At 38.4% G+C, this 24,735-nt stretch overlaps 1 protein-coding gene across 3 annotated transcripts in view; it reads right to left on the bottom strand.

The window, feature by feature from the left end:
* CKAP5 (cytoskeleton associated protein 5) overlaps window positions 1-24,735 on the bottom strand; it is a 114,900-nt gene that overhangs the window by 25,410 nt on the left and 64,755 nt on the right. For all 3 annotated transcript variants that reach the window (XM_082628608.1, XM_082628610.1, XM_082628609.1), the window contains exons 10-27: window positions 24,416-24,505; window positions 24,146-24,310; window positions 23,517-23,645; window positions 22,809-22,991; window positions 19,258-19,371; window positions 18,856-18,966; window positions 17,157-17,249; window positions 14,357-14,542; window positions 13,746-13,840; window positions 10,655-10,712; window positions 10,437-10,562; window positions 9,685-9,824; window positions 9,144-9,318; window positions 8,446-8,559; window positions 6,896-7,024; window positions 2,755-2,949; window positions 2,250-2,385; window positions 1,016-1,104 (exon numbers count right to left, since the gene is read on the bottom strand). In XM_082628608.1, coding sequence (XP_082484734.1) covers window positions 1,016-1,104; window positions 2,250-2,385; window positions 2,755-2,949; window positions 6,896-7,024; window positions 8,446-8,559; window positions 9,144-9,318; window positions 9,685-9,824; window positions 10,437-10,562; window positions 10,655-10,712; window positions 13,746-13,840; window positions 14,357-14,542; window positions 17,157-17,249; window positions 18,856-18,966; window positions 19,258-19,371; window positions 22,809-22,991; window positions 23,517-23,645; window positions 24,146-24,310; window positions 24,416-24,505 — 2,328 coding nt within the window. The remainder of the gene's footprint in view (window positions 1-1,015; window positions 1,105-2,249; window positions 2,386-2,754; window positions 2,950-6,895; window positions 7,025-8,445; window positions 8,560-9,143; window positions 9,319-9,684; window positions 9,825-10,436; window positions 10,563-10,654; window positions 10,713-13,745; window positions 13,841-14,356; window positions 14,543-17,156; window positions 17,250-18,855; window positions 18,967-19,257; window positions 19,372-22,808; window positions 22,992-23,516; window positions 23,646-24,145; window positions 24,311-24,415; window positions 24,506-24,735) is intronic.

Genomic DNA, 24,735 nt, shown 5'->3' with positions numbered 1-24,735 from the left:
TGAGCCATGGCCGCTGAGCCTGCGCGTCCGGAGCCTGTGCTCCGCAACGGGAGAGGCCACAACAGTGAGAGGCCCGTGTACCGCAAAAAAAAAAAAAAAAAAAAAAGAACAGAGTCAAAAATACTTCAAAGCACTTGTGATCAAAATACTGAAATAAGCGCTTGTTAAATGTGGGATGAGGAGACGGAGAAGGACAGGAAAAGAACAGCTTCACTGGATAGTTCAGAAGATAATTACTCATTTAAATTAACTCACTGAGTTGAAGGACCCAAGCATAGGGAGGGAAAATTAGTAACTGGCCACAGAGTGCCCCTTCTATAATGTGGATGTAATAATAAATGTACTGGATAATAAAACATTTCATACTCTGCATACTTTCATCAGTTACATGCAGTTAATGAAATAGTTTTCTCTATTTATATTTACTATTAGATTTACTACTGATTGCACAGTTCTGCAATTTTCCTTTTGTAAGTATTAAACAGTCAATTCTCTGAATACAGTGACAAGCTCTGAATCTTGATATAGAAACTGACGACAATCTGCTGTGATTCAAAAACTTAATTAAATGAAAAAACACAAAGGGGATATTTAAGGTCGAGCATTTGAAAACATTTCTTTAAATTGTCCAACTCTACATGGATGCTAAAAGGATTGGTGATGCATCAAATCCCACTGGTGTGGGGACAGAAGATACTTCCTTTTAGTCTAATCAGAACACCTTCTAATATGATGACTTAACTGCCAAATTTAAAGGAAGTTGACTACTACTGAAAATCCCCCTCAAAACCTGGACGACAGAAACCCTGGCAGTAGCTCTTGAGAATAGGAGTCTTGGTTTTGAGGTAACATTAAAAGTGAGCCACAGAAACTTGTATAAATAAATACTTTATAATTAGATAATATCAAGAGTAGTAATAATCTTTCATATGTAATATGATCTTGGCTAAAAGAATGACTCAGTGTATAAAACAATTAAAAGCAATTCTACATCTAAGTTGCAGAATGAACATACCTTTGCTTTAGAGGAAACTCCTAGAGCTTTGGCCTTTTTTGGATCAGGCTTGGGTTCTACAGTGCCAGAAACAGAATCTTCAACAGGTGCTTTGAGAAAAAAAAAGCACGTACTGTAAATATAAACTCTAACTAATATCACTATATTCTGGGCAGGTTAAATATATAATGATGGTGAGAAAGCCAGTAGTTTTAAATATATCTATTAAAAATTATTTTTATTTTTATTTTATTTTTTTGAAAAGTTTTTTTTAAACAAATGTATCCATTTTTAAAGCACTTTCAGTTAGATTTTTTTCCTAATCTTTTTTCTCCCCGATTTCCTTATGAAATTAATTCAGAAAATCTACATCTCCTTTATCAACATTTAAACTGCAGTTTAAGACCATTTTCTAAATAGCAGTTAAAAAACCTTTTTGTTAGACTGATACTTCCTTAAGGGAAGAGTGTATCACCTTTGATACTACAGTAAACTATATATACCATATAGCAAGATCCCAATAAATGTTATAAATGAATATATACTTTGATACCAAAAATTTAACACATGTAAAATTTCTAACTTTATAGCATCAATAATTTCTACCCCATTAAACAGAATATTATTATTTTGCTTAAGCAATAAGTCTAGAAGAGCAGTGGTTTCAGGTTAGTGTTCTATTTGTACATTTTGAAATTTTAACATTAGGATGAAGAAATCAAGAATTTTCCCTTGAAGAAGTTTAGTAAATATTAGAATGGATCAGCAAACAGCCAAGTGTAGTGAAAGGGGAACTCATTTATGAATGAGTTAAGCAGAGGTCTCTGCTGGCTCAGGCACTGGCTGGCTGTTTGGCCTTGTGCAAGTCACTTAACCTTTGGTGTTCCTTACCTGTTAATAAAGAGGGTTAAGTTAGATGGTCCCAATTCTCCTTCTAACTGTAATATCCAATAGCAGAAAATAGTTGTGGAAACCTTAAAAGATTGAGCACTTGCCTTCTGGAGTATTTCATTGTGATACTCCAAAACTCCTTTTTGGAGTTGGAAATCAAATTAACCATCCTTAAACCCTCAGCACAGTTCCTGGCATAAAACAGGTAACTTGACATATGTTTATGAAAGGAGGGTAAGGAGATGGAGGGAGGATTTGGGATCTAAGCCATGAGGAAATGTGATTAAAAAATGAAGGTTTCTATTTTTTTAAGAGTTCCCTTGGCTATTTCGTTCCCCTTTAACCTTCTCAAAATAAGAGTTACCTGAGGCAGGCTGGAATTTGGCTGGAGCTGATCCTCCCACGGGTTTGGAAGTTGCTTTAGCAGGTGCAGCGGGCTTGGCTGGCATGTTAGCTTTGGCTTTCTCTAACATGGCCAACACCTGATCTTTAGAAGTTGGCTAGGGAGACAATATAACAGAGGTGAGAGGCCACATAAACGATATACTCATGCTATGCTTACTATGCTGTCAAATCCTTGAGCTCCTAGTTTTGAAATACCAATGAAGTAAGGGAGGCAGCACATAGTGCAAGAGAAGTAACACATTATGAAGTCACAGCAAATTAGCTGCCATTCTAGAAGGTCACAATTTTCATCCCTGCAAAGGCAGCAGATTCTTTAGAAGTTCTACACTACTAAACATTTTATTTCTGCTCTCACTGGGATTTCAAGTTGAAACTCATAGGAGGTAATATGATCTTTTGCCTATATAAATTCATGTTCAGTATTTTTCTAAATGGCTTTTAACAGCAGCAACAAGTAGTAGTACTTTTAGTTTCCCAGTAGCCTTGGCCATTTTCTCATATCCTAAATGCATCATGAAGAATGGCAAGGCATCTTGGGCCTTCTTTCGCACATCTCCGTTGCGATCCTCTAGGCAGGAGTAGAGGTGGGGAACACAAAGGATAAGGTCTGTGGGGGTGGAACGGAGAGTCGGTAGTTTCTCAGCCAGCCAGCCCAGAAGCTGCCAAAAGAAATAAAGACCAGTTACACACGGCTCGTAGAAAACTGTCATTATTTATGATCTTCAGCTTAATGATTTTATCAGTACCAAACACTGAATTAGTTCTCACACTACAACTTTCCAGTGTGAAATCAGTCATTTCCATTGTCCAATGAAATGATAAACATGCAATGAAGATAATCAGCTAAGATAAGGACACAGTTTTTTGGACCATGTTTGAGCATTAAGTTATAAAGCTTTAATAGTTCTTAATGCATCTTACACTTTTTTCTTAATTCTAAGAACTATTCAGCTAGAGAATATGCAAAATATTTATTTGATCAGAAGATGACAAGTTCTACCAGGACTTCTGCTTTCTGCCTTACATAGAGTTTTTCTCTATATCTCTAAAATATTCGTTTTTTGTTTTGTTTGTTTTTTGGCCATGCCGTGTGGCTTGTGGGATCTTATTCCCCGACCAGGGATCAAACCCCAGCCACAGTAGTGAAAGCAGAGTCCTAATGACTGGACCGCCAGGAAAATCTGTATTTATTTATTTATTTATTTATTTATTTATTTTTAAAATTAATTTTTAAAACTAAATTTATTTATTCATTTTTGGCTGTATTGCGTCTTCATTACTACGCATGGGCTTTCTCTAGCTGTGGTGAGGAGGGGCTACTCTTCATTGTGGTGCGCTGGCTTCTCATTGCGGTGGCTTCTCTTGTTGCAGAGCACAGGCTCTAGGCGCATGGGCTTCAGTAGTTGTGGCATGAGGGTTTCAGTAGTTGTGGCTTGTGGGCTCTAGGCGCATGGGCTTCAGTAGTCGTGGCACGCGGGCTTCAGTAGTTGCAGCTCATGGGTTCTAGAGCACGGGCTCAGTAGTTGTGGCACACGGGCTTAGTTGCTCTGCGCCATGTGGGATCTTCCCAGGCCAGGGCTCGAACTCATGTCCCCTGCATTGGCAGGTGGATTCTTAACCACTGCACCACGAGGGTAGCCCTGCATTTATTTTTTAGTTGAGACATTTATTGAGATGATTGTATATTCACATGCAGTTATAAGAAATAATAGAGAGAGATCCCAGGCACTCTACTCCGTTTCCTCCAACAGTAGCACTTTATGAAACTATACTGTAGTATAAACAACCAGGATATTGACATTGATACAATCCACTGATCATACTGATTGCCCCAGTCTGATTTTGTCTCATTTGTGTATGTGTCTATATTGCTTTCTCTACCATTTTATCATGTGTTAGTGTATTCCCGCAGTCAAGATTTTGAACAGCTCCATCCCAAGGATCCCATGTGTTGCCTCTTTTATAACCGCATTCACTTCCCTCCTCCTACTCCCTAATCCCTGGTAACCACTAATCTGTTTATCCATTTCTAAAATACGAGATTTCAAACTCATATAAATAGAATCATATAGTATGTAACTGTTTGGAATTGGAACTGTCACTCAGCACAATTCCTCGGCGATTTATCTAACTTGTTGCATGTATCAATAATTTGTTTCTTTTACTGCTAAATAGTATTACACATATGGATATACAATAGTTTGTTTAAGCATTCACCTGTTGAAAGACATCTGGGCTGTTTCCAGATTTTGGCTATTACGAATCAGCTGCTATGAACATTTGTATATAGGCTTTTGTGTAAACATAAATTTTCATTTTTCTGGAATAAATGCCCAAGATTTGCTGGGTCATATAGTAACTACACATATAGTCTTATAAGAAACTGCCAAACTGTTTTCTGGAGTGGCTATACCATTTTACATTTCCACCAGGAAAGTGTTCAAGTTTTTCCACATTCTTGCCAGAATTTGGTGTTGTCACAATTTTTTATTTTACTAATTCTGATAGTTGTCTGTGCTATCTCACTGCAGTTTTAATTTACATTTCCTTGATGGCCAATAATGTTGAACACCTTCATGGGCTTATTTGCCATCTGTATATCCTCTTCAGTGAAATGTCTGTTCATGTCTTTTGCCTATTTTGTAATTAGATTTTTAACTGTTGAGTTTTGAGAGTTCTTTATATATATATATATATATTCTCGATGATAGTCCGTTATCAGACATAGAGGTTGCAAATCTTTTCTCCCACTCCAGCCTGCCCAGCCTGTCTTTTCATCTTCTTCACATGGTCTTTTGCAGAGTAAGAGTTCTTAATTTTGATGAGGTCCAACTTATCAATTTTTTCTTTGATGAATTGTGGTTTTGGTGTCTAGTCTAAGAATTCTTTGCCTGAAGAATTTCTGTATCCTGAAGGTTTTCTCCTATGTTATCTTTAAAAGTTCTATAGTTTTATGTTCTACATTTAAGTCCATAATCCATTTTGAGTTAATTTTGGTGTAAGATGTGAGGTTTAGGTAAGGTTTATTTTTTTTTGCCTCTGGATGTCAACTGCTCCAGCATCATCTGTTGAAAAGGCCACACTTCCTCCACTGAATTACTTTGGAAACACCGTCGAAAATTAGTTGCTCATAGTTGTGTGGGTCTACTTCTGGGTTTCCTCTTCAGCTCCACCTATCTGTGTCTATCCTCTTCCTCCTACCCCTTGCTATCACAGTGTATTTTTTTTTTTTTTTTTTTTTTTTGCCACACAGCTTGGCTGGGGGGATTTTAGTTCCCCAACCATGGGTTGAACCCGAGCCCTTGGCAGTGAAAGCATGGAGTCCTAAACACTGGACTGCCAGGGAATTCCCCACAGTGTCTTGATTATGTTAGCAATTTAATTTAGTAAGCCCTAATATATGGTAGAGAGGTTCTTTCCATTTTTTTTCCTTTGTCAAGATTGTTTTAGCTAGAATATAAATTTTAAAATAACCTTGACTTTGTCTATAAAAAAACTTTATTGAATTTTGGTAAGAATTACATTAAATGTATACATCAATTATGTATACATTAAATGTATAGAACTGACATTTCTAATTTCTACTATGTTAAATCTTCCAATCCACAAACATGGCATGTCTCTACATCTATTTGGGTCTTCCTTGAATGCTTCATCAGCGTTTTTGTAATTTTCAGTAGACATATTTTGTATTTGTTTTGTTAAGTGTATAGCTAAGGATTTCATTTTCTTTGGAGTGATTGTAAACTGTACTGTGTTTGTAACTTTGGTTTCCATATGTTCAATGTATTATAAAGAAATGTGATTGAGTTTTGTCAAATGTGACTGTTTATTTTGTATCCTGCAATCTTACTGAACTCATTTATTAGTTCTAGGAGTTTACTTGTAGATTTCCTGGAATTTTCTATGTAAACAGTCATGTTATCTGCAGTTAGGGATAGTTTTATTTATTCTTTTTCCAACTGTATGCCTTTCATTTCTTTTTCTTGCCTTATTGCAGTGACTAGAACTTCCAGTTCTATGCTGAGTAACAGCAGTGAAAGTGGACATTCTTGCTTTGTTCCTGATCTTAGGGGGAAAGCATTCAGTCTTTAACCACTAAGAATATTATCATTTATAGAGGTTTTTTGCAGATGCTTTTTAATTTAACTTGAAGTAATTCTCTTCTATTACTAACTTACTGACAACTTTTAACATGAATAGCTGTTGGATTTTCTCAAATCCTTTTTTTGTGTCAACTGATAGGATTATATGACTTTTCTTTAGCCTGTTGGTATGATGGGTGACAATGATAGTAGATTTTTGAATGTTGAACTATTTTTATGTCATGATTAAAACCTCTTACTTCACCATTTAAGAGTTCAAGAAAAGAGAAAACTTCACAAAAAAGCTAATCCTTTAAAAAGTTTTATTGTTAAAAAAGCACATGAAAGGAAAAAAGAAAAGGAGGCACATGAATAAAAAAGCTCCAGGAATTTGGTTTCATTTTATTAGCAATTTTATAATGGAACTCATTCTATCCATTCATGTATGTTTATTAGGTAGGCCCAAACCTCTGTGAAGGTAAAAGACATGAGTAAAGCAAATCATATTTGTGGTACTAACCTCTTGCCTCAAGAAAGGATTTTCCTTTTTGAGCTCTTCAGAAAGATCTTCCCCCTCCAGCCATTCCTTCATGCCAGTCTGTTCTGCCCAAGCATTCACAGTTGCTAGGGCAGCAGCTCGAACATTGTTCTGAATGGAAGAGAGAATCAGTAAAGGTAACACTGCTATGGTTTGGAGGTAGGGAGTGAAAAGCCTGTTACTTTATGAACACGAACAATGGAGGTTTCTCTAAAGTCCATATGAACGTACTTGGAACATACTTCATCTTCTTTGAAACAGAATGTAGATCCATGTTGTACTAAAACTCCAAAGTAAATTAGAAACATAAAACTCCAAATTGTAAAGATCCTATACTCAGTTAATTAGGGAAAACAGTGACCTGGGCATAAAATATCATGTTAGGGGAACAAACTCTTAGGTTTTGTTTCCTGAACTTCTGGGGACTCTTATGTCCCTGGTTATCTGCTAAAGAATGTAATTCTACCTGTTAGAGAACTCTTAATAGTTAGACTGAAATTAACAATTTGACTGAACATTTTTGTTTTTATATTAATTTGCATTCATAAAATGAGAACGACTTACTGATGTGAAAAATATTAAAATAGTCCAATTCCTCAAATTAAATGAATTACACAAAAATAAAGAGACATTCGAATATTCATTTAAGGATAAACATAAGAGCTTGCAACTTTCAATGCGACAAATTCCAGGACTGTGAAACTGCAAATATCTTACTGAAGTACCAGAAGATCCTACTCTAGTAGTTGAGGGAACAGGTAGAAAATAAAATATATGATCCAAAATTTATGTTTATTCACACTCTTTATACCAACACCTTAAACAATGATATCATAACCATAATAGCAACCATTTTTTGAGTACATACTGTATGAGACAGGTACAGGTACTTTATGTACAGATGCTTATTTAATTCTGTAAGAATTAAATTTCATAGATAAAAAACTGAACCTCAAAGAAGATAAACAACTTATCTAAGGGTCACAAAGCTAGTAAGTGAGATATCTGATCACCTTAATAATGCCTGGGAGGTAAAAATTTTTACTATCTTCCTCCTAATATTCTCTTCTCTAACAAAGTTTATAAACTGTTTACATGCACTCTTACATGTAAGAAAAGGATTGGGGCTATCCCTGGTGGCACAGTAGTTAAGAATATGCCTGCCAATGCAAGGGACACGGGTTCGAGCCCTGGCCCAGGAAGATCCCACATGCCGCGGAGCAACTACGCCCGTGCGCCACAACTACTGAGCCTGCACTCTAGAACCTGCGAGCCACAACTACTGAAGCCCACGCACCTAGAGCCCATGCTCTGCAACAAGAGAAGCCACCGCAATGAGAAGCCCGTGCACCATGACGAAGAGTAGCCCCCGCTCGCCACAACTAGAGAAAGCCCATGCACAGCAACAACGACCCAATACAGCCAAAAATAAAAACAAATAAATAAATTTAAAAAAAAAAGGATTATTCTTAGCCCAGTCATGTGGCTGGCCTATTCCAGAACAGAGCTGTGGTAAAAAGAGTCAGGATTACCTTGCTGTCTCCAAGCACTGTGATGATAGGGATGCCTAAGTTCTTCACGTGTTGCTTGATGTTTGGGCCCATGGCTACTGCCAACTGCTGGAGGATATTCAACGTCTGCTGCACCTGGGTGGGAAAAGCCAACACCTTATGTTCAAACCGTAGCAAGGTGTGCTCAAAGTTTTGCAAGTTTGCTGCTATACAGTCAATGCAGTAGGAAGTTTCTGGCCTACTTAAAAAAAATCAGCTCATTATGATACTAATCAGCTTATGAATAATTTTTGGGTGATGGCGTCTCCTTTTATCATCAGTTCATAAAATTGGAATATTAGAATTTTAGACTAGAGATTACAATGCTTTATAATTTTAAAGTAAGGTAAAGCCTAGTTTAAGAAAAATCTCACTTAAAAATCCAAATTTAAAAATTAGAAATTAACTTGTTTATATGCATTACAAGCAGTTTTATATAAAAATACTTAATATCAGAGCCCTGTAAACAGCAAATCTGAGATTCATGAAAATTTGATTAAAAAACTTGCCATCTACCGACATATCTTGAGGCATACTTAAGAAATTAAAGGAAGCTATTTCTAGTTCAAAGCAATAGAGTGACTAATTCTTTTCTGTTTTTGCTGGTGAAGGTTACTGAAAAGGATCCCCTTGCAGGGGCAGAGAGGGGAGAGAAAAAAACAGGCATATATTCTACGTACCAAGATCTTATTTGAATCGTTGAGTCGACCCTTCAAGGCAGTTGGAAGTTCACCTATGTTTGGCTGGATAAATTTTGCTTCATTGATAATACCTGCCACTTCATCTAGGCCTTCTTTCCTGATCTTCCAATTCTTGTCACCAATCTTAGACACCAAATCTGAAGTGATTTTATCACTGAAAAAAAAAAAAGACAGAATCCTTAATTCCAGATGCCTAAAAGAACAATGATGTCACAGAAGTACCCTTGACTGAGAAACAGAAGACACCATTAAGAATTAAGCATAGGGCTTCCCTGGTGGCGCAGTGGTTGAGAGTCCGCCTGCCGATGCAGGGGACACGGGTTCGTGCCCCGGTCCAGGAAGATCCCACGTGCCGCGGAGCGGCTAGGCCCGTGAGCCATGGCTGCTGAGCCTGCACGTCCGGAGCCTGTGCTCCGCAACGGGAGAGGCCACAACCGTGAGAGGCCCGTGTAACCGCAAAAAAAAAAAAAGAAAATAAAGAATTAAGCATAATACATCAAATAAATCATTAGCAACAAACCTGATTTCTGTCCTTGGCAAAAGATCCACAACATCATTGCCCCCATCATCTGGTTCGTCTCCATCTTCTCCTTCATCTGTAGCACTTGTACTGTGTTTGGAAATCCCTCTGGTTGGAGCAGGTGGGTTCTGTCCCTGCATCTACACACAAATAAGTCAGTGAGGCTAATGAACTTGATGAAGAATATGAGAGCAAACTGGTTAGAGAATGGTACCTGTGTCAAACTTTCATATTCCTTCATAATACTTAATATTCACACAGCACATATTTTAATTCCTACTTAGATTCCAATTTTGAGACTCTGTGACAAAAGATATCTTTATACAAACCTATTAGAATCTGACTTCTCAATCATAAAGCTGTCTTTTGACTTGTATGCCCAAGACAATACAGAGCAAGTCTGCCAAAACTTAGCAATTTCAATTAGAAAGTTTATTCAAGGAAGGTCAAGTTTCTTTTTACTTAAAAAAAAATTTAATGTTATATTTAGTGTACTTTTGGAATAGGTAATACATTCAAAATGTTTGATATTCCAAAGCTACAAAGGGGAAAATGTCCCATCCTATACTATAGCTATCTAATTCTCTTCCTCACAAAATCATCCATTTCTTATGAATTCTTCCCAGGGATACCTTATAAATATAAAAGCAAATACATACATATTCTTCATTCCAAAGGGTTAAAAGTTTAAACTTAACTAATATAAGCATTCTCAAGTCAACTATGGATTGTATCATTTGTGGAATCTTTACCTTCTCAAATTCTGCATCTATCTGGGATAGGAGGGCAGGCTTCTCATCCTCAAAGAACATTCGCAGAGAGGGGCCAACGTACAGATACATCACGCCAAGCAAGGTGATGGCAGAAGTCCTCACAGCCTGGCAGAACAAAAAGAACTTTTCAGATCAGAACAGAACCATAAACATGGCTGTACTTACTACTCTTCCCATACATGCTGGTATGTACTCACCGGGTTTGTTGCAGCAAGAGCTGTCTTCACATTGCTAATGAAAGCTTTCACGTTCAATCTAGAAGAAATGATACTTAGAATGAAAAACAAGTGAAACCTCAAAATACTCAATGGAGTTTTATAAAGCCAGACTCCAGAACCAGCTTCCTTTAGATATGTCCTGAGTTTCACCTATTCTCTTTCTACACTCATTTAAAGTAAGCTTTAAATACTATCTATATGCATTAGATCAATCCAGTGTTGATCTCTTTCCTGAACTCCAGATTCATATATCCGACTGCCTTTGTGACATTTCCATTTTTATATCTAGTAGATATCCTACATCTGTCAAAACCAAACTCCTGATTGTCCACAGCCCGACCCCCTAAACCTGTTCTTCCCCCAGTTTTCCCTATCTCAGTAAACAGCCACTTCATTCTCCAGTTGCTCAGGCCATCCTTGACTCCTCAGAGTCACCCTTGACTCCTCTTCTCTCTTAAGTTCAATATCTTGCTTAGTTCTACCTTCAAAATATATTCTGAGTCATAATACTTCCAAGCCATATTATTTCTTGACAGGATTATTTCAGTAGCCTTCTAATTAGTCTCCCTGCTTCTGCCCTTGATCTTCACTATCTGTTCTCTCTGACTATAGTCTGAGTAGTCCTTGTATTCTCCTGCTCAAAACTATCTAATGGTTTCCAATTTATTCAAAACTTTGAGGCCCTACACAACCTGGGCCCCTGTTCTTTCTTCAATCTTTATCTCCTACCACTCCCTACTCCCTCACTCTTCTACTCCAACTGCATTCTGAAGAACAATGACTCCTTGCTCTTTTAAAATATATCACGTGTGCTCCTGCCACAGGGCTTTTGCGCTTGCTGTTCCCTTCGACTAGAATGTTTTTCTCCCAGGACTTCCGTAGTGGCGCAGTGGTTAAGAATCTGCCTGCCAATGCGAGGGACATGGGTTCAAGCCCTGGTCCAGGAAGATCCCACATGCCGTGGAGCAACTAAGCCTGTGCACCGCAACTACTGAGCCTGAGCTCTAGAGCCCGCAAGCCACAACTACTGAGCCTGCGTGCCACAACTACTGAAGCCCGCGCACCTAGAGCCCGTGCTCTGCAACAAGAGAAGCCACCGCAATGAGAAGCCTGCGCACCACAACGAAGAGTAGCCCCTGCTCGCCGCAACTAGAGAAAGCCCGCGCGCAGCAATGAAGACCCAATGCAGCCAAAAATAAATAAATAAAATAACTTTATTAAAAAAAAAATCTTGGCTTTGCCACTTTCTAACTATGACTTGGGCAGATCACTTAAGCTTTCTGTGCCCTAGTGTCCTCATCTATAAAAGGAGAGAACAATACCTCACATGGTTTTTAATGATGATTGAATCAAATGAGTTATTATTTAGAAAGTGCCAGGCATGAAGTAAGTCTATAAAATTTTGTTAAATAAAATACAATAGTTCCCCCTTATCTGGGAAGGATACCTTCCAAGACCCCCCAGTGGATACCTGAAACCGTGGATAGTACTACATATACTATTTTTTTCCTATACTTATGGAACTATGATAAAGTTTAATTTATAAATTAGACACAGTAAGAGATTAGCAATAATAACTAATAACAGAATAGAACAGTTATAACAATATACTGTAATAAAAGTTATGTGAGTGTGTTCTTTCTCCTTAATCAATTTTTTCAACTCTACCAGAAACGCAGTGGCTGCTTCACTGGCAAATGCAGCCTCTCCTGTAATTTTTACATTTTTCAGTCCCAACCTGTTTCTGAATCTGTGTACCCATCCTTACTTGCAGTAAATGGTTTGGTGTCACTTGTTTCAGGGGATCCCTTACTGAAATCTTCATAGCCTGCACGCTTTTGGGTGGAACACATTGCCATCAGTCATGTTTTCTTTCCGTTTATGTCCTCCACCCAAAAATTTAATGCCTTTTCCATCTTAACTAAGCACTTACAATGTTTGCAGTTTGAGGTGCAATAGTGAAACTCACAAATTTCTTTTTCCTTCACAATTTATGGACAGAAGATTCTTACTGTAGATCTTAGCAACCTCAGCATGCCATTTTTTTCTTTCCTTACTGAGTTGAGAACTTTCACTTTTTCACTTAAAGGAAGCACTTTACAGCTTCGTTTTAGCATATCCAAATTGCCAGCATCTCTATTCTTGCACTTTGGGGCAAATTTTTTTTTAAGACTTTTTTTATGTGGACCATTATTAAAGTCTTTATTAAATTTCTTACAATATTGCTTCTGTTTTATGTTTTGGTTTTTTGGCCACGAGGCATGGGGGATCTTAGCTCCCTGACCAGGGATCGAACCCGCACCCTCTGCATTGGAAGGCAAAGTCCCAACCACTGGGCAGCCAGGGAAGTCCCATGGGGTCATTATTAAGTAAAATAAGGGTTACTTGAACAGCAGCACTGCAATACAAGGATCGATCTGTAACTGAGACAGCTACTAAGTGACTGATGGGTGGGATACACTGGGCAAAGGAATGATTCATATCCCGGGCAGGACAGAGTGAGATTTCATCATGTTACTCAGAACGGCCCCCAGTTTCAAACTTATAAATTGTTTCTTTCTGAAACTTTCCATTTAATATTTTTTGACTGCAGTTGACTGTGGGTTACTTAAACTGTGGAAGGTGAAACCACAGATAAGCGGGGGACTACTGTAAACAAATGTGTTCAATAGGCAAATAACTTTGGGAAAGAGTGGGTTAAAGAAGTGTCTCAACTGCAGGACTTCTGAGAGCCTTTAATTTTCCAACGTGCACTACATATCTCTAAACAAGTGTGATTTTATATAGTATTTTCCAAATGTATTTGACTAGGAATCCTTGGAATTGGCTTTTCTGTGGGACAGTTACAAATACCTGAGGAAAAATAACTTAGAGAACTCTAATATTAGTGGATATCAAAATGCAGGAGCATAAGCCAATATAGGCTTTTCAGGAACCAAGGTAGTCTTGTTTTATATAAATTATAGACAATCCAGCTCTGGCTTCTCAGAAATAAGCAGCAATAGCTACAACAAATATAATCACCAGTTAGAGACTGGCAAAACACGTACTTGATTTCTTTCTGACTTACCCAGAAAAACCAAATTCTTTTATTGCATTTGATAGCCAATTCAGAGTTTCTGACTGATTCTTGGGATTCTTCTGTGAGAAAGCCATTGACATAACCTGGAGTGGAAAAACAAACATACAAAAAACCAAACCAGATCTGTGTTTTCTCGCATATCTCTCACAGAAATACAGCTTGACATTGAGGCAGTAGTGGATTAAGCATGGTTTTCCTGAGCAAGAATGCCTTAGGAATGAAATATTTAATTTACACAAGAAAATGAGGTAAGTGACAGAAGTATTAAAAGCATTCTCACAGTATTGTACATCAACTAATACTTCAATAAAAACAATTTTCTTAAAAGGCAATCTGGACTGTTTACGACTTTTCATTAGTGGTCACTCTGGATGAGAATGTCTTAAGAGAAAATTACTTTCATTCTTAATAGAATATTCTTGACTAAGACATTTTTAATGATCAGGCAACAGTGCAAAAATTACTAAAGGTAAAAGTAAAACAGTATCAGAAAAGGTTTTACTTGAGAAGAAAAGAACTAAAGTTTAACTAATAACTTTAAATTAAAATTTGGGAAAAAACTGGGAAAACTTGAGGAAAGAGAGCTCTGTGTCACTAACCTGTTCAGCTGTCCATGGCAACATACAAGCTTCAGCTATTGCTGTCATAGCTTCTTTTGCATTGTTCCCACATTTCACATCTCCAATCTTGTCTACAAGGCCATCTAAGACGATCTGAGCTGAAGTTTTGGAAAAATTTCCCTTCTGGGCAATCAAAGCAACTATGTGAAGCTTCATTTGCATCACCTGAACAAGGATAAGTATCACAAAGTTATGAGTAAGCCAAAGACATTTTTTTTGGCAGGGGTGGGGCGTGCCACGCGGCTTGTGGGATCTCAGTTCCCTGACCAGAGACTGAACCGGGCCCTCGGCAGTGAAAGTGCCAAGTCCTAACCACTGGTTCGCCAGGGAATTGCCCAAAGACATTTATTTATTTACTTATTTTTATAGCAGCCTGAAGATGTAACAGCTGAGAACATGACCAAACTAAAATCAAATTTTAAACCAAGAAACAAAATAATTTTTATCCTTTAATTGTTATCAATTAATGTAGCTGACAGCTAAGACAGAAAAAAAACCTCAGTGTTTTAAAATATTAACAAGCAACGTTACCACATGAAGTTTATGAATTGAAAAATATAATTTCTATATTCTCCTTCTCCTATGGTTATCTGCGTATAGTACTGAGCATACATCCTGAAATACATAATAAAATGACCATACTAATTCAGAGTTCCTACTAGAGTTGCCCACAAAAAGAAGTACAGCCCTCGTGTACACACACACACACACACACACACACACACACCAGAACTTGAGAGATTTAAAGAATTTGTAGATTTTTAAGTGGAAGAACGGAAGGAACTGTGAAACACAATTTAAAGATATTAATGTGATGATGGCAGATGTCTGGGACTTCAGACACTTTTGACCAAAACTATTTCCCTTTGTCCTGTTTGAATACTTAAATAACCAGTGTTGGCGAGGGAGTAGAGAGACTGGACTCTCCTGCACTGCTATTACCAAGATAAACTGGTACAGCCGCTTTGGAAAACCGTCTGTCAGTTCCCCACAAGTTAAACACAGGGTTACCATACGGCCCAGCAATTCTACGTCTAGGCATAGGCATGTGTTCACACGAAAGCTTGTACAGGAAAGTTCGTAGTAGCATTATTCACAATAGCCCCAAAGCAGAAACAATGCAAATGTCCATCAACTTAGGAATGGGTAGGGACTTCCCTGGTGGTCCAGTGGTTAAGACTCCGCGCTTCCAATGAAAGGGTCGTGGGATCCCTGGTTGGGAAACTAAGATTCCATGTGCTGCATGACACAGCCGAAGGAAAAAACAAAGAACTTATGAATGGGTAAATAAAATGTTGTATATCCATACGATGGAATACTGTTTAGCAACAAAAGACTGTAGAGTTGATATATGCTACAGTATGCATGAACCTTGAAAACATTATGCTAAGTAAAAGCCAGACACAAAAGGCCACATCATTCTATTTACATGAAATGTCCAGGAGAAGTGATCCATAGTGAGAGAAAGTAGATTAATTGTTGCCAGGGACTGGGGGTGGGGACTTGGGGAGGAACAGAGAGTGACTACTGATGGGTAAGGGGTTTCTCTTCGGGGTGATGAAAATATTCTAAAATTAAACAGTGGTAGGAGTTGCTAACTATGTGTATAGACTAAAAACAGCTGCACTGAACCCTTTAAAACAATTTTATACCCTCAGGAAAGTTAGTTATAAAGGAAAAAAAGATATAAAATTATCTCTTGTTATGGATCTAATAATACAAAGAAGGGTATTAGCTCAAATCAGGTGTGCTTCTTTCACCTATCTGAGAAGCTACATAAGGGGAGTTTTAAAAGTGGTGGTGTGAGGGGAAGAAGGCAGTATCAGAACCTTCTGGCACGGGAAACCTTTGTGGAGCTGGATGGTATGGATGAGGTTATAACGCAGTGCTAAGGGAACAATGAGCAAGGGAGCTAAGGTCCTAAACAGAGAATAAGAGGCGCCAAAACAGAAGTAAAAAAGAGCCTAGCAGGAAGCCAAAAATAAACCTGATACATTTCAAACTTTTGTTTCCCATCAGCTCTGTGTATGTCTAGAGGAGGAGGAGAAAACTCTTTTCTCATTTTCCTTCATGTATTACTTTCCTATACCTACCTTTACACCTACTTTTTAGACTAAATAACGGTACTGCTCAATTTCATCTCTATTATCAGTTAATAAGTTAAACCGATTATGTGGTAATTTTTTATTAGCAATTTAAAGACTACATTTATTTTATTTTTATTTATTTATTTTTTTGTGTGATACGCGGGCTTCTCACCGCTGTGGCCTCTCCCGTTGGGGAGCACAGGCTCCGGACGCACCAGCTCAACGGCCATGGGTCACGGGCCCAGCCGCTCCACGGCACGTGGGATCTTCCCGGACCGGGGCACGAACCTGTGTCCCCTGCATCGGCAGGCGGACTCTCAACCACTGCGCCACCGGGGAAGCTCTACATTTATTTTTTATGCAAAGAAATAAGAAAGCTATCTCATTGTTCATCCCTCCCTATATTAGAGGGCTTCCAGGCCTAAATAATGAGAAAAATGCATACATATGAATTAACAAACAATAAGTATTTGTATATATATAAACTCCTAAATGCACAAAGTTAGAGTTATGTGTTTAATCAAAATGCACACATTCCACTGTTCATTTAAAATTACATGACACATTGGCTGAGTGATTTTAAAAAAAAGAACAAGCTAAAAATTATCAAACTATACCTCTTTAATACACCATAGGATGATGTAATGAAAATTACTTCAATAAAAGACATTAAATCTCTAATTTAAATATACCTGAAAATTAGTTTCTTTCCATCCAGGTTTCTTGGCCAGCATCCTCACTAATGCCTGGCATGGCATTTCAGTTCGGTCCATTAGTTCAACAGCCTTGAAGTAAAACAAGATAGTATGAGAGTTAAGGGATTAACAACTAGTTCCAAGGGAACAGTATATACCAAATCAATTACGTGTTTACCTTTGAAGGAGGGAGGGGAACGGAAATGAGGAGTGTCACAGAGAGAGCTTGTTTACTTTGTTTTTTTTTGTTTTTTTTTTTTTTTTGCGGTATGCGGGCCTCTCCTGTTGCTGAGCACAGGCTCCGGATGCGCAGGCTCAGCGGCCATGGCTCACGGGCCCAGCCGCTCTGCGGCATGTGGGATCTTCCTGGACCGGGGCACGAACCCGTGTCCCCTGCATCGGCAGGCGGACTCTCAACCACTGCGCCACCAGGGAAGCCCTACTTTGTTTTTCAAGTTGGATGTTTGGTATATGGTTGTTATAGTGATGCCACTGAAACTCTTTTTTTCACATTTCAGGAATTCACAAATAATTTGCCCCATAGAAAGTAACAGTAACAGTTTTAATTTGCCCAGTGTATGACAGAAACTGCTTATACATATTTCGACTTATTCAATTTTCCTAAAAACAGCAAAGTAGAGTAGGTTAGAAGCTTTTAAGTACAGGTTTCAAAGAAGCACACCTCAGGGCTAAGCCTGAGTGGTGGATGCAGGACTGGAAGCCAGGACTCCTGGCACAAGTCGCAGCATTCTTGCAGCTTCTCCACACCCCTCCTCATTAGAATCACAGAGTGTGTGCCAAAATAAACCACCATGCTCCTGTCCAACACAGATTTGTTTTAAAGAAGATTCTCATACCAAGTGATAATGTCTATTCTTCTGAGAATCATGACAACAAAGAGGGAAACATAGAAATGGATGAGGGGTGGTTTACGTGAAGAGACCTGTTTGCCTAGTAAGTTTAATACCATAATATTAAAATTCAGGGACTTCCCTGGTGGCACAGTGGTTAAGAATCCGCCTGCCAATGCGGGGGACATGGGTTTGACTGATCCCTGGTTTGGGAAGATCCCACATGCCACAGAGCAACTAAGCCCGTGTGCCACAACTACTGATGCCTGTGCACCCTAGAGCCCATGCACTGCAACTACTGAGCCCACGCGCCGCAACTACTAAAGCCCGCACGCTCTAGGGCCTGCATGCTGCAACTACTGAGCTCACATGCTTCAAATACTGAAGCCTGTGTGCCTAGAGCCCGTGCTCTGCAACAAGAGAAGCCACCGCAATGAGAAGCCCGCACACCTCAACGAAGAGTAGCTCCCGTTCACCACAACCAGAGAAAGCCTGAGCGCAGGAACAAAGACCCAACACAGCCAAAAAAAAAAAAAATAATAATAATAATAATTAAAAATAAAATAAAATTTATGTAAACCTTATAATTCAGAATAAACCAAATTTTCTTGAATATGCATCACTTAGGTTATGAGCTGATAGAAGCCACAGAAAACAGATGTTGAAAGATAAATACTACACAGCTAAAAAGCAAGTAAAAACCCCACCTCATCTTTAGTTAACACCCTGCAGACATGTTCACTGGTTATAAAATACAGCAATTAGGACTAGCCCTACATTTATCAATTCATCACTTCTGTATGATGTAATTTTCTTTCACATTCAACTCATCCCTGTGCACCCACCTTTTGGAACTCTTCCATACAGGCCAGCCTTTCCTTCCAGTTACTGCTGTCTAGAAGCTGTATACAGGTAGCAGGAAGGACAGCTGAAGCTTTTTCTTCACATACTTCTATCTGTAAGATACAAAACATTAACATTAATAAGTGCTTAAGGAAACAGATGGCAAGAATGTAAGAATACCCCAGCCAAAACGACAAGAACACTCCCATAGGTGTGTTTTAGTATCTGAGGATTCTATTATACTACTGTAAAGGGGAAGTTTGTCCAAGGCACAGTTTCAATAAGCTAAAAAGACATCCATTAACTATATGTTACAGAACTCAGAAAAGAAAGAACTTGAATCTCCTCATAGGCAATGACTCTCCGCGGTTTTGAGTTTGAGGCATATACTGTACAATACTGACCGAGAGCTCAGGCTCCACTGTTTCTTTAGTCTCCAACCCTTTCTTGTTCTTGGTTCCAGTGCTCCCGGTGCCTCCTAGTGCAGCTGGTTTCCCCTTCTTCGGTGGCCCGCCAGGCTAAAAGCAAACAGAAAAATATTAAACCACTAAAGGATTTAGAATAGTGATTCTTAGACATTTTGGGGTTAGAGATTCCTCAAAAATTTGATTAAAATGAGGGATCACTCAACCAACAGCAACAACAAAAAGACCCATATTTTTGGGCCTACAGAATTTAGCAATTTCAAGGGCAGACAGACCTGAAGATCATTCACGGGGAATCTGAAGAAGCTGTATTAAGAACCTCTAGGGCTTCCCTGGTGGCACAGTGGTTAAGAATCCGCCTGCCAATACAGGGGACATGGGTTTGAGCCCTGGTCCAGGAAGATCCCACATGCCGCGGAGCAACTAAGCCTGTGTACCACAATTACTGAAGCCCACGTGCCTAGAGCCCGTGCTCCACTACAAGAGAAGCCACCGCAATGAGAAGCCCGAGCACCACAACAAAAACAGCAACTAGAGAAAAGTCCACGAGCAGCAATGAAGACCCAACGCAGCCAAAAATAAATTTAAAAAAAAAAAGAACCTCTAATTTGAAATGAGCGAATAAGATAAATGAAATAAAAACGATGAACTGGATTTATGCTACATTTACAGATTAATTTGAGAATTAATGTTTGATGCCTTTAAATGCCTCTAGATTCTTCCTACACTAGTAAAGGGCAGTTTCTGAGTTATAACATTTACTCACTATTAAACCACAAAGTTACTCCAAGTAACATGAGAATATGTTATTACTCACTGTAGAACTATCTAATTTGTGAAGGAAAAGAGGTGTTATGCCAATTTCAGCGAGTGTTCTAGTTATGTTGAAGATGGCCATCTCACTGAATATTTTTTATTGTTTTATTAGTTTTCCAGTTGACTTGCTTGGATTTTCCAAGGATATGATCATATAATCTATAAAAATGATATACTTAATCATGTCAAAGTATCCATCCATTTCTATATGGTTAAGAATTTTTATCAAGAAGACATGTTGAAATTTATTATATTCCTTTTCAGTGTCTGAAATTAGACTTCTTTTGATCTATAAATTCAGTAATTTTTCTAATATCAAACTATCCTTGCAATCCTGGAATAAACTTCAGTTGCTCATACTTTCTATTGTACCCACTGGATTCTATCTGCTAATATTCTATTTAAATATCTTGATTTAAATTTATGTCACCCCCAGTTTTGAAAGGTCACGAGAAAATAGCAGTTTGTGGTAAGGTACACAGCCAAGGGCAATAACATTAATATAGCAACACAGATCACTGTTCACATCATTCCTTCTACCTATTTTGGATATTTGTTAAGCAATGCCCAAACCTAAAAAGAAAAGATAAAATGACAGAGGACCAAATTAGTCTTGAACATCCAGAGCTGTTCTGAAACCACTGTTATCTTGAACATATTCTGAGCTTTTAAGGTGGGGTTAGCAAAGCTAAGATGCTGGTTTTTAATCCAATGGAAACCTCTAACACTTGCCAGTTCACATTAGCACTATGATTTTATTGGTTTATAATAACTACCCCATGAAGAGAGATTTAATTGTTTTCTCACTGTAAAAATAGAAAATTTTACACTCTTTGATTTACTATAACACCTCTTCTGGATCCTTTCTTGTATATAACAGTACTCTGTTTTATTAATTGAGAGGCACCTCAATTAATACATCTCCTACCTTTTTTTTTTAAACATAGACATACATGTTTATTGGCTTAGTAGGTTTATTGGCTGATACTGTCCTACTGAGTTTTTCAAAAGAACAAAAGCAGGTCCTTCCCCACCCCACCCACAGCTTATTCTTGGGGGAAGGAAAAGAATCCTTTATAAGAGAAAGCCAGCTAGCATGGAAAGGTTCAGCAAGATAAGAAAAGGTCTTAAGGTGCTGCGCCCAGGTCACTGTCCAGAGAGGCAGGAGCTGGTGAGAAAGGAGAAAATAGCTGCCAACTCCCTGTACTGGAGTACTGAAGAGACAGCATAACATGAAAGTACACAGACTCTGTAGCTAGATACCTGGGTTCAAATCCCAGTTCTGCAACTCTGGTCATTCAACAAATATATGCAGAATTCCTGCTATGTGCCAGAGCCTCTTCTAGGCACAAGGCGTCAAGCAGTGACAAGATCTCTATCCTTTAAAGTTTACAATACAGTGTGGGGAGACAGAATAAACAAACAAGTGAATTGTAAGAGCATGTGCAGGACATTTAACCTTGCTGAGCCCTATTTCCTTTTCTGGAAAAACAGGGATCACAAAACGCTTATCTCAAGGGTTGTTATGATGATTAAATGAGATTATGTAGGTAAAATGCTTCACAAAGTAAAGCTCACTAAATATCAGTTCTCTTTTCCTAACTCCAGGCTGGGGTTCAGGGTGGAAAAGAGAATCAAACTTCTTGCATTTTCAGCAGATAACGTCATGCTTAAGAGAATCCAGTCCAAGAAAAGTGTTCACTGTAAGAATGCCATATTTGCCCTTGGTCATTTCCCCCTCTTCTACACTACAAAGTGAGACCCTGATGGAATGGAGACTCGGTGCTGCAATTCCAGAGCATTATTAGCAAAATGACCTTATGTTAGGTTAGAAAATGAACTTACGTTATTAATGTTATGTACCCTACCATATTATTTCATTATTATTATTATTATTTTTTTTTTTTTTTCTTTTTGCGGTATGCGGGCCTCTCACTGTTGTGGCCTCTCCCGTTGCGGAGCACAGGCCCCGGATGCGCAGGCCCAGCGGCCATGGCTCACGGGCCCAGCCGCTCCGCGGCATATGGGATCCTCCCAGACCGGGGCACGAACCCGTATCCCCTGCATCGGCAGGCGGACTCTCAACCACTGCGCCACCAGGGAGGCCCTATTATTATTATTTTTAATAAATTTATTTTATTTATTTTTGGCTGCGTTGCTGCACGCGGGCTTTCTCTAGTTGCAGCAGGCAGGGGCTACTCTTTGCTGTGGTGCGCGGGCTTCTCACTGCAGTGGCTTCTCTTGTTGCGGAGCACAGGCTCTAGGCGCGTGGGCTTCAGTAGTTGTGGCACCTGGGCTCAGTAGTTGTGGCTCGCAGGCTCAGCAGTTGTAGCACACGGGCTTAGTTGCTCCGCGGCATGTGGGATCTTCCCAGACCAGGAATAGAACCCGTGTCCCCTGCATTGGCAGGTGGATTCTTAACCACTGTGCCACCAGGGAAGTCCCTATTTCATTATTTAATGATATTTTCTGATGCCTTAAAATGTACTCCTATATCTTCATTACCATTTTTATCTCTATATAGGTTTCAAATAACCAAATGTACTATTGGAATACGCTGTCTTCATTAAAAGATGCTCTGCTGTATTTTGAATGTTGTAATGAGTTCATCTCTCAAATGAAATCATATTGAAGAACAACCCTGAACCTGAGATTCAGACCCTACCTTACTAAATTCTAATTTTTAAACCATATTTTCCAAGTCATCTATTAACCTTAGTAGCAGGTGCCTTTTTTAAGGGTCCTGGTTTGGGTGCTGAAATGTCCTTTGTGTCCTTATCTCCTGTAGCCCCTGAAGCAGCAGCTCTTCCTGGCACAGGCTTGAACTCCTTCTTGTCAGCTGCAAGTCCAGCTTTCTTACCATGTACGAGCTCTACTTTTTCTGAACATTCTTTGATCTGGAGAATGAAATTGAGATAGACGTCACTGAGCCTAACTTTGAAACACAATCATTACATTACTTAATAAGTCATTTCTAAACCACAACTGCATGAGAATTCAGAGGGAAAAGTTTCCTTTTCAACAAAGATAAATTATCCATATTTTCTTGGCAGTAGATATACATTAGGATATATGTATATGTATAACTGATTCACTTTGCTGTACAGCAGAAACTCACATAACACTGTAAATCAACTATACTCCAATGAAAATTAAAAACAAACAATAACCATATTTTTGATGGAAGACATTCATATTTAGAAAGGCAATTTTCTAGATATTAGAAATGAAATTAACTCAAAACATCATTTTTACCTCCTCTACAGATTGGTCACTCAATTTTATTTTATTTTATTTTTTATAATTTGAAAGATATTTCTACTAATCAAGAAATTCTGATCAAAAGGATATCAGTAAACAAACCCATATTGCACAGAGACAGGACCACTATCCAATTTCATTACAACCCATTACTAACCTACCTTATCAAGCTTGAGTTTGTCGACATCAGCTAAGAATGGGTTTACTGCTTTCTCACCAACCACCTTCAAAGCAGTACCCAATGCTTCAAATGCAGCATCTCTGACTTCAGGAGCAGAATCATTGATGTGCTATAGTCCGGAAGTAAGCAAGATGATCTTGATACGAGGTTCTTTAGGTATTACTGATTTTAATTCAGACTGATGGTTGTTAGATAAAGAATTTGCTTTTTACAATTCACAGAATCTAAGCTTAGCTTTATATTTGCCAATTAAGTTACCCTTCCTCTTACCCTCTATCTAAAATGCTTCACAGTCAAATGATCTTTAAATACTCTAAACTGGATGCCTGTGCTTGACCAGATCCAGCTGAATATCAGTTTATGGGCCAAATAAGAAATAAAAGTTTTAGTAGTTAGTGAAATTATAAAGCTAATTTGTGCTTTTCTTCAAGAACAGGAACATAAATAATACAAGAATTTGGATTCAATTTTCAAAGCTACAGAGGGTCTCTCCTCAAAAGACAATAATCTACAGTCTTAAAGTCAAGTAGTCACTGTACACAATCAGTAGAAAAAACAAAATCTTGCCTAGGTATAAAATATTTCCTCAATTTCAAAGAGAGTCTATACCTTAAGTAGAGCAGCACAAAAGGGCTTCAGTAAGCTCTTTGGCAGGGTAGAAGCAGTGCAGTGGCGGAAGCTTCTTGCAATAAAAAGAGATGTCTGCTGCTTGATGGTTGGATTTTTATTATCCATTACTGCTAAAACATCCTCACTGATGTTCTGTAGTGTGGTCTTTAGAAAGAAAATGTGGTCAATAAGCTTTTCTCAAACATAAAGAACAATCAAAATATTACATTGACAAACTTTACTTTAGACAAAAACACAAACTCAACTTACAGTAAGAAAGATTGCATCAATTGCCTCCTGCAGGGCTTGTACCACTTGAGGCTTCTTCTCTTTGAATTTCTCCAAAATGGTTGGTACAACCTTTAAAGGTGAATAGTTGGAATATATTCGGCAAAAAAAAAAAAAAAAGGAATGATGTACTGATATATGCTACAACATGGATGAACTTTGAAAACATTACGCTAAGTGAAAGATGTCAGTCACAAAGGACCACACGTGTATTATCCCATCTGTATGAAACTTCAAATCCACAGAAGCAGAAAGTATATCAGTTGTTGCCAGGGTCTGGGGGAGGGGAGAATGGGGAGTGA

This window comes from Mesoplodon mirus, assembly GCF_964341445.2.
Source record: "Mesoplodon mirus genome assembly, chromosome: 7".
NCBI lineage: Eukaryota > Metazoa > Chordata > Mammalia > Artiodactyla > Ziphiidae > Mesoplodon > Mesoplodon mirus.
Note: the sequence above shows the minus strand (reverse complement) of the source record. Positions and strands in the feature narration are given on the sequence as shown.